This window comes from Pollicipes pollicipes, unplaced genomic scaffold (genome assembly GCF_011947565.3).
Source record: "Pollicipes pollicipes isolate AB1234 unplaced genomic scaffold, Ppol_2.1 Scaffold_3447;HRSCAF=4054_pilon_pilon_pilon, whole genome shotgun sequence".
Classification (NCBI taxonomy): Eukaryota; Metazoa; Arthropoda; class Thecostraca; order Pollicipedomorpha; family Pollicipedidae; genus Pollicipes; species Pollicipes pollicipes.
Window position 1 is genome coordinate 28,396,694 of NW_023596297.1, and position 8,717 is coordinate 28,405,410.

Below are 8,717 nucleotides of genomic sequence, written 5' to 3' on the forward strand. Positions count from 1 at the left end.
CACGAAACAAGGGGTCACAGAACCGCGGCCACAAATGACCACTCCTAGCGGCAAGGACATATGCGCTAGCAGATCTGGCTTGTACTTTAACTTGATCAACTCCGATGGCGGTGAAGGTGCGGCAGGTCGCCCAGGTCTGTCCGCCGTGACGACACCCTCACCCCCAGAGGGGGCGTGCCGGCTGAGGGGCTCAGCCTGGCGCCAGCGGCCGGGGGCACCTCGCGCTCCGTCCGACCCCCAGCTACGGGCCCAGTCAGTCCTCCAGGTGACGGCGGGGGTCGTGGAGCGCGCCCGCCCGCCGTGCGACACCTTCACCACCAGAGGGGGCGTGCCGGCTGAGGGGCTCAGCCTGGCGCCAGCGGCCGGGGGTCACCTCCCGCTCCGTCCGACCCCCAGCTACGGGCACCGTCAGTCCTCCAAGTGACGGCGGGGGTCGTGGGGCGCGCCCGCCCGCCGCGACGGCTGCCGGCTCGAGCCCGCGTGGACCGTGAGGAAGCGCTTCTCCGCCGCCTGTACGCGCAGCTCCAGCTCGCGCACCCTGAGGGACATGACCAACGCCAATGTCAGGAGCACGTGACCGAACCACCACAGTCGGAGGGAAACCAAGCACTATCGCGACAAGCCTAGCAACCTGATGAGTACATGACAATCTTAATAAGTTTGGTCAACGTGTAACCCAGCTTAAAAACGCCGGCGAACGATGTACGCTGCTCGCTCACCTGAATTTGTACCGTTTGACCTCTTCTTCAGACTCAAGCTCGCGTGTCCTGGTGTCCCGGAGGTCGTCCTCCAGTTCCGTGATTTTCCGCGCGAGGTCGCGCTCCACGCTCCTCATTCGGGCCAGCTTCTGCTCGTGCTGCTCAGAGGCCGAGAGCAGTTCACGGCGCCATCTATCGGGTAAAATATAAAACCGTAGTTGAGGAAACGTAGCACCCGTAATATCAAGATCTGCTGCTGCTGGCCAAGGAGAAGTTCGCGTAGCTCGACCTTGTTGTGCTCCTGGTCCGTCTCATGCAACTAGGTCTGGTTCAAACGGAGTACGTAATTCCGAGGGATGGTATATCCTCACGATGATATCAGACAGGACAACTATTTGGTAACAACAGACATCATATAGCCATCTTAAGACACGACAGGAACCTAACTAGCAGCGCCTTACTTTAATAATTCAATCAGGTACTAGAGAACGTACTTAAACCTAACTGCACAGCGGACTTCACACTGTGCCCTATCCAGCTTGCTCTCCAATGACTCTGAGGCAAAACAAATACAGTGAATCATTCCCTGCCATTCCCACTCTTCCATCGCTTCCACGCGCACCATTCAGGTCAGCGAGCGTGCGCGAGCGGTGCGTCCTGAGGGCGCGGCTCACTTGGCAGTCATCTGCTGCTGGGCGGCGAGGAGTTCGCGCAGCTCGACCTTGGTGTGCTCCTGATCCGTCTCATACGACTGGATCTCGCTGTTCAGCAGCCTCTCCTTCTGACGCAACTGCTGCTCGAGTGAGCTGGAAACACGGCCGGCCATCTCGTACTTTGCAAGCAGGCGTCACGGAATACAACGCGATACAAATCCATTTCAAGCACGGGCCCACGAAGTAGAGCACGAATGAGCTGAGTCACATCACCGCCAACCGACAGCGTGCATTTGGTTCCCAGTATTGTCAGACGGTTCCGACAGCTTGAGTCTGGTTCCCAGCATCGTCACAAAGTCTGACAGCCTGAGTTTGGCTCACAGTATTAACAGGCGGTCTAAGAGCGTGTGCTTGGTTCCCAGTATTGCCAGACAGTCTGACAGCGTGAGCTAAGTTCCCAGAATGGTCAGACAGCCCGACAGTGGAGTTTGGTTCCCAGTATTGCCAGTCTGGCCAAACGCCACTCAGGCGGGAATTTTCTTTGCAATTTGCAACACTGCAAACCTACTTACATTACATGATTAATGCACAGGTAAGTGGCTGGTGAAAATTGCCGCACCAAGCAGGAGCCATGACGAAAAATATTGATTAACATATACAAAATATTTTGGTTCCCGTCGGCAAACTTGTAACACTGGCGCTCTGTACAGGTGGTAGCTGGTGTGATCTTAGGCTCCGCCACCCATATGTCATCAGGATCGCACAACATCAGGTGCGGACGGATGTCCAAACCAATGCGTCATGAAGACCAAGGCCCTGTCCAGGCCCCGACCACCTCCATAAGCCTCGGTCTCGCACGCCCGCCGCCCGCCTGCGCCCGGGTCGGTCGGTAGGACGCGGGCCCGATCGGCCCACAAGCCACGCCCTGTCCCCCAGCCAGTCTGACGGACGGGTGTCGCCCCACCTGACGGCGCGCTCCAGCACGCGGCGCCGCTCGGTCGCCGCCGCCAGCTCCACCTCGTGCTCGGCGCGGGCGGCCGCCAGCTGCTCTGTCAGCGCACTCTTTTGGTCCAGCAGCGCATCACAGGTGCCGTTCAGCTCCAACAGGCGGCGTCGCTGTTCGGCCGCGTCCTCGGCCAGCCGTTCCAGCTCGATCTCATGCCTGCCAGAGGCATCGTACTCAACACTTTGCACTTTTGAGCGCCCTATCACGCAGTCAGTTTTTGCACTTATCTCCAGCAATGGATCACCGACTCAATGGATGAACACAATAACACCATGCAACGCTGGAATTCTTAGTCTATGAATGCATTTTCCCTCATATTTTTGCCACCTCCGTTATGCGCGGCTGCATGACGAAGTTTTTGTTTGATATCGCACCGACATCTGTGGTACATATGTCCCCATCTGCACAGCATTAACAAAGCATGCACTAATGAGCCTGGAACATCACCAAATGCAAGTCAACGCGATACGCCCCCTCCCCTCCTCCTCGCCCTTTCGCCGCGGCCGATGCCGTGGGACGGTACTCACCTGGCCTCGGAGCTTTTCAGCTTCCTAGTAAGGTCAGCAGCGGCCCGCTCCGCCAGGTCACGCGCCTCCTCCAGTCGCGCCAGCCGAGCAGTCAGCTCCTCCAGCGCTCCCGACTCCAGCCCGCCGGCCCCGCATTTGGCGTGTTCCGCCTGGGGGCACGGTCATACGGGCCGTCACATGTACTGTAGGTCACACGGGCCGTCACATGTACTGCAGGTCACACGGTCCGTCACATGTACTACAAGTCACACGGTCCGTCACACGTACTGTAGGTCACACGGTCCGTCACATGTACTGTAGGTCACATGGTCCGTCCCATGTTCTGTAGGTCACACGGCTGTCACATGCACCGCAGGTCACAAGGTCCGTCATATGCACCGCAGGTCACACAGTCCATCACATGCACTGCAGGTCACACGGTCCGTCACATGCACTGCAGGTCACACGGTCCGTCACACGCGCTCCGCTTGCGTCACTGTCACGCAGTTCGGCACACAAGTTCCGCCTACCGCACGGTAACACGGTCCATCAAATGTGTTTCGCGTCCGTGCTCCGCCAACGGGCACGGTCACACAGCCTGTTACGTGTGCCTCGCATATAGCACAGTCACACGATCTGTCACGTGTGCTCCGCCTGCAACACATCCGCTCCGTCACGTGTTCCACACTACACTGTGAACTGCAATACATTACACTTCCGGTGAGTGTTCCTGGTTACTTATGACGGCCACAATCGGCGACGTCCGGATCCCCGCAAAGGCCAAACCATACTTTATCATGCTATGCCCTCATGGTAATGCAATGAACTTACACTTAAGCATGCAAACATGTCGGTCAGTGTAATTTTGCTGTTACACTTTGCCACTTTTCCTTTTATGCCTACTTTTTTAAACATTATTCATGAGCGAATTACTCAGACGTTGATTACAGTTAATCACATTAGCAGCGTTCAAAAAATTCCTCAAACTTACAACATTTCGAATTTTACAAACTCCTACAACCTTTCCACCTCGCGAAGGGCGAAAAATGTTGCATGAGATTGAAGCGTTCCGTCCGGTTCGAAACTACGCTTTTTGCTGCCAACGTGCCAGTGCAGCGTCCGCTGCCCGCGGAATTTATTGCGCCGAACACGGATGAGATCCCAATTAGACACGGCCTGGAAGGACAGGGCGGCCGTCCGCCCCCGTCGGAGATTTGTGGTCGGCGCTCCGATGAAATGGCACGTGAAAAGACGGCCGGACCGCTTCGGCCAACGAGACTCTCTGGGAATAATAAAAACTGATTTATCACGTTTCCAATGTAGGTCGTCCAGCTGGACGAAAGGGCAAACAGCTGCATGGTGTCATGCAAGATGTTATCTGGAAGTCAGCGGAGCGTCGCTGGCGGCTTCCAGGCTAGGGACCGCGGGCAACGGGGAGAAGAGCTTTGCCGAACATGAGAACACGGCAGGACGCGACCGCGGTTGCAGCACTGACACGGGCATACCTTGACGCGATCGTACTCCCTTTCCACGTTTTTCTTCTCGCGCATGAGCCGCTCTAGTTGCTGCTGAAGTTCAACCTCCTCCTGCGGGCGAACGTGAGAGTCACAGCCACACCGGCGCTTATGACATCAACACTGTACAGCACTTCCAAATACAGCCATCTTTGATAGTCAATGTGAAAAGCGCACAGTATCTTCGTTGATCACACCTGCGCTGACACTGCATCTCATATACGTAGAACATGGCGCATATGACATGAAATGAGCGGAAGATGACAAAATCGCGAATTATATAGCTACACATTCTCGTACTCATGATATAGAGTAATCTATTCTCGTATTAATTACATGCTGTTAGATTGTGAGGCAATACTACAAACAAGGAACAGAACAGTTTCAACCAAACGTGAGCTGCAATGATAACTGCACTCCAGGGCACCTCTGCATCTCACAAGGACGATGTCAGCTGGCTGGTCCCCCAATGCTATTCCACCACGGACAACAGCGGCCAATTTCTGGACGTTATTTCGCCCAAACAGCACACAGCAAAACACGCCGAATTGCGGTCGTTTTCCGGCAGCCGGCGACCCGCGCCCGCTGTTATGCCAGGCACGGCCTTTGTACTTGTCACATGCCCCACTGGCTGGCCGATGGCGCGGTCCGTTCGCCGCAACCTGCCAGCCATCCGCCGTTACTTTCAGCTCGGGTTGACTCAAATCCCGTCAGGCGAGTCCAGCTTCGCGGATGGCCCATAATAGATCGCTGCGATCAAAATGGATTCCGCAACCAGAACAAAATGACGCCGGGGCACTTCAAGCAGCAGATTCAACTCGGTGTAAGAGGTCTAGCGTTTGCAGTCTGGGAGGGGCCGCAGACTGGTCCTCGCCACATGAAATGCATCGCTTGCAACGTTCACGTTTGAAATTAACAATATCCTGGAAACTACGTCGAGCTTATACCGGACAATTGGCGGACAGGAGCATAAGCAGCCGGAACATGTTATTAGAACATTGCTCAGAATACAAAGGCAGACAGGACGAGCGTTGTCGTGCAACGGCGTTAAATGCACGGTTCGATAACAATTTATCTCAACAAAATGTTCATGACCAAACTGAGCGCAAGGAAAACCCGCATGACAAACACGCGATTGACCATCAATCTCTTTCACTGGACTGCCAGATGACTAAACTTCAACACACCAAATACACTTGCGCCGAGTCGTGGAAGACGCAATTTCTCCCTAGTTCAAACCGTTCAAAAGACCCCGAAAAACTCATCTAAAGTAAGCGTGCAATTATCCTAGCACTCTCTGCAGCCAGACAGCGGTAGATGAGAAAAAGTCGTACGCAGGCGGCGCCGCGGCCTGCGTACGCAGGCGGCGCCGCGGCCAGCCTGTTTACTGAACGCAGCTGATGGGCGCCCTATTGCGGGTCGGCTGCTGGCGCCGGCGTTACAAGTGGTCGTCAAAGCCGGTGCGGCTATCCGCAACGCATGCTCCCTTCTCCCAGCTGGTGCGCCTAGTACGGCCGAAAGGAGCACCTCGTCCGGCGCCGTCCGGTCCGCCTGGCGTCGCAGCCCCTACCCCTCACGCCCTGTTGCCGGCCGGACACCCATGGGTGAGGGGTGGGGGGGGGGGGGGCGGCGACCTGGGCCGGAGGCGAAGGTCGATCATGGCGTGACGGGCGCCGAGGCCGGTCAGCCGACCCCTAATCACGGCGGCCGGATCAGGCGGGCGCGCTCCGGGCGGGCGGGGCGGCCGGCAGCCGGCGGCCGGCGACCCAGCCCGGCATCATACGCCGCCCGGATAACAAGCGCGGCTCGGCCGCGGCACGCACCGAGCGTCCGGCCCGGCAGCGCCGGCCCCACACCGAACGCCAGCCAGCGACCCCACGCCGTGGCGGCGGCGCGACCGCTGGCGCTCGTCCTTGCTCGTCCGACCGCCGAATTATGATGTCCATTCGTGTTGCGTGATCTGACTCCCAAGTTCGCACTACTAGCGGCGCGACCTTCATCCTTGGTAGGTCATCGAGACTTCAGCATCATAACTAAAGCGCTTAATAAAGTGGATACGACGTAATGATCGCAGCAGGGAACCATCAACGCCGCTTGTTAACGGCTACATCTGTGTTACGTTCGGTTGTGTGCGCGTTCAGCTAGTCCTAAGCTGTAAATGCATTGCATATGGATTGGAAAGGGTAGATAAGTACTTTTACCGTAGGATACACCCAAACTTTCTTTTTACGCAATACCTACAGTATTTAAGTTGATTCTGCAGACCTGGCGGCTGCCGCTTCCCACCCTACCCCCTCCCTGTGCATGGGGCCATGAAGGCTTCTGTGTGATTATCTTTAATGGGCTGGAGGGACTGAAGTACGCGCGAGTCACCAAGTTGGAGTACGAGGTTTTAGCACCGTCGTGTAGGTCTCAACTGAAAAGGGACGAGGATATGTCGTGCGGTATACATCCGCGCGCACTTCCCACCTCATAACCGCATCCATCGTACCCAAGCATGCGCACTCCCTCATCTACGCGAGATTGGATCCTTCCACCCAAATCTATAATTCAAAAATGATCCTGGCCAGTATCATAGCCGATATCCAGGCCCGTCACGTCTGCCGACTTCGGCTTTTAAAGTGCTGAAAACAACGGCAAACGGGCGAGGAAGAGTGCACGCGACACACATGCGACAAGCCAGCTCATGCCAGTTTGTACAATGCCCGCATGCACATTGCAGGCAGCTGACGCAGCCCGTGGCACCAACAGCACGCAGCCCGCTGTCGCTCGACGCGGCCGGTACGCCACCCGCCGCCGCCACCGGTCTTACTGAGTCGCGCGCCTGCAGCCGCTCGGCCATCTCCGCCAGCCGCTTGTTGCACTGCTCGCGGACGGCGTCGACCTCGCGCTTGGTGCGCAGGCCGGCCTCGTCCGCCAGCCGGCCGAGCGACGCCTCCAGCTCCGCGATGTCGCCTGTCGTGCGAGGGCGGCGCCGGGAGTCAGCCGTCGGCGTGCTCGCGCTGGCGGGCGGCTGGTTAGAGTCACAGGCGGTGAGTGTTGTTACGGGCGAGGTGGTCGGCAAAACCAACATGCAGTTTAGTAGAGGAAGCAGCCATGGCAACTACAGCTCAGCTACTTCCGGCACTTGCCGGAGTACAAGGGTTAGCCACAACACGAAAGCGTCAGCGAGAGGCCGACTGAGACGGCACGCGGCCGGAGGCGGCTCCACCTACCCTCGAGTCGCTCCGCCTTTTGCACGGCCTCCTCCTTCTCTAGCAGGGCGTTCTGCACCACGTCCACGCCCTCCCTCAGCTTGTCGAGCGCCTCGGCTTCGCGGCCGCTCAGCTGGACGCAGCGCTCGCGCGCTTCCACCAGGTCCAGCTGGAGGCGGCGCGCCTCCTCTGCGGCGCGCCGCTCCTGCTCGCCGTGCGCCTCGGCGTCCGCCTGCAGCGCCGCCAGCCGCTCCTCCAGCGCCAGCCGCTGCTGCGCCTGCTCCAAGCTGCGCTGCTCGGCCTCCCGCAGCCGCTCGGTGAGGCGCGCCAGCTGGTCGCGCAGCGCGCGGCTAGCCGCCTCGGCGGCGCGGCCAGCCTCCTCGGCACGCGCCTGCTCGGCGGTGCCGCGCTCGGCCGCTTCCCGCTGGCGAGCCAGCTCGCCGCTCAGCGAGCTCACCGCCTGCGCGTATTGCGCGCGCACCTGCCGGCAGGAGGCGGCTGAAGAGACGCGACACCAGCGGCCGGCGCGGCCGGCACACAGGCCGGACGTGGGCGAAGCACGGGCGGATGGGCTGAAGCGACGGCTGGTAGGCATGACAAGGGGGGGGGGGGGGGGCGGGGTGACACGGTGAATGGGGACGACACGCAAGCCGACAGACGGGCCGAAGGACGGACGGGCACGGCGTAGTGCGCGAAGTCGGATCAGGATTACGCGTATCAGGCACCATCGCATGACAGCTCAAATGCAATATGCGATGCAGTATCTGCAAAAGCAGGCGCTCGCCGAGAGAGCAGCAGACGCATGCGTATTGTTTCAAGATGCGCCATCAAAACTCAGAGACAAGTCGTTAACAAGTACATCAGAACTATTATCTCCTTCGCCAAACATGGTAATAATTTTTAAGCAATTCATGCCAAAATTAGACTGCATTCGTGTGTGATATCAACGTCCGTGGCTAGAATACAAGTCACTGCATCTTTACCAGCACATTTCTAACCTACCTGAAGCCCGCACCGCCACAATACATGACATCGGCGCATAATCAACTACTATTATTCGCAGCCCACGAGGAAATTGCCTGAACGCCCGTCTGAAGGAATAAAAGGCATGGACGTTGAAGAATGAGACGAAATATACGCCCCGAC

General features: G+C 58.0%; 1 protein-coding gene across 1 annotated transcript; it reads right to left on the reverse strand.

Moving 5' to 3' along the window:
* Nucleotides 1–324: 324 nt before the first annotated feature.
* On the reverse strand, nt 325–7,772 carry LOC119091884 (sodium channel and clathrin linker 1-like). Its single transcript, XM_037214795.1, has 8 exons — nt 7,593–7,772; nt 7,190–7,332; nt 4,369–4,449; nt 2,885–3,033; nt 2,316–2,513; nt 1,373–1,504; nt 720–890; nt 325–538 (listed from the first exon to the last, which is right to left on the reverse strand). Exons 2-8 carry the CDS (start codon nt 7,217–7,219, stop codon nt 409–411), a joined length of 891 nt encoding a protein of 296 aa, XP_037070690.1. The 5' UTR covers nt 7,220–7,332; nt 7,593–7,772; the 3' UTR covers nt 325–408.
* Nucleotides 7,773–8,717: the final 945 nt, after the last annotated feature.

Bases quoted from the DNA above. Each gene is read 5' to 3' on its own strand.
- LOC119091884 (XM_037214795.1), bottom strand. From the start codon at position 7,219: ATGGCCGAGCGGCTGCAGGCGCGCGACTCA. The intron at 891-1,372 runs GTGAGCCGCGCC...TTTACCCGATAG, and splicing joins CAGCAGCAGATGACTGCCAA to ATGGCGCCGTGAACTGCTCT. The intron at 539-719 runs GTGAGCGAGCAG...CATGTCCCTCAG, and splicing joins GTCAAACGGTACAAATTCAG to GGTGCGCGAGCTGGAGCTGC.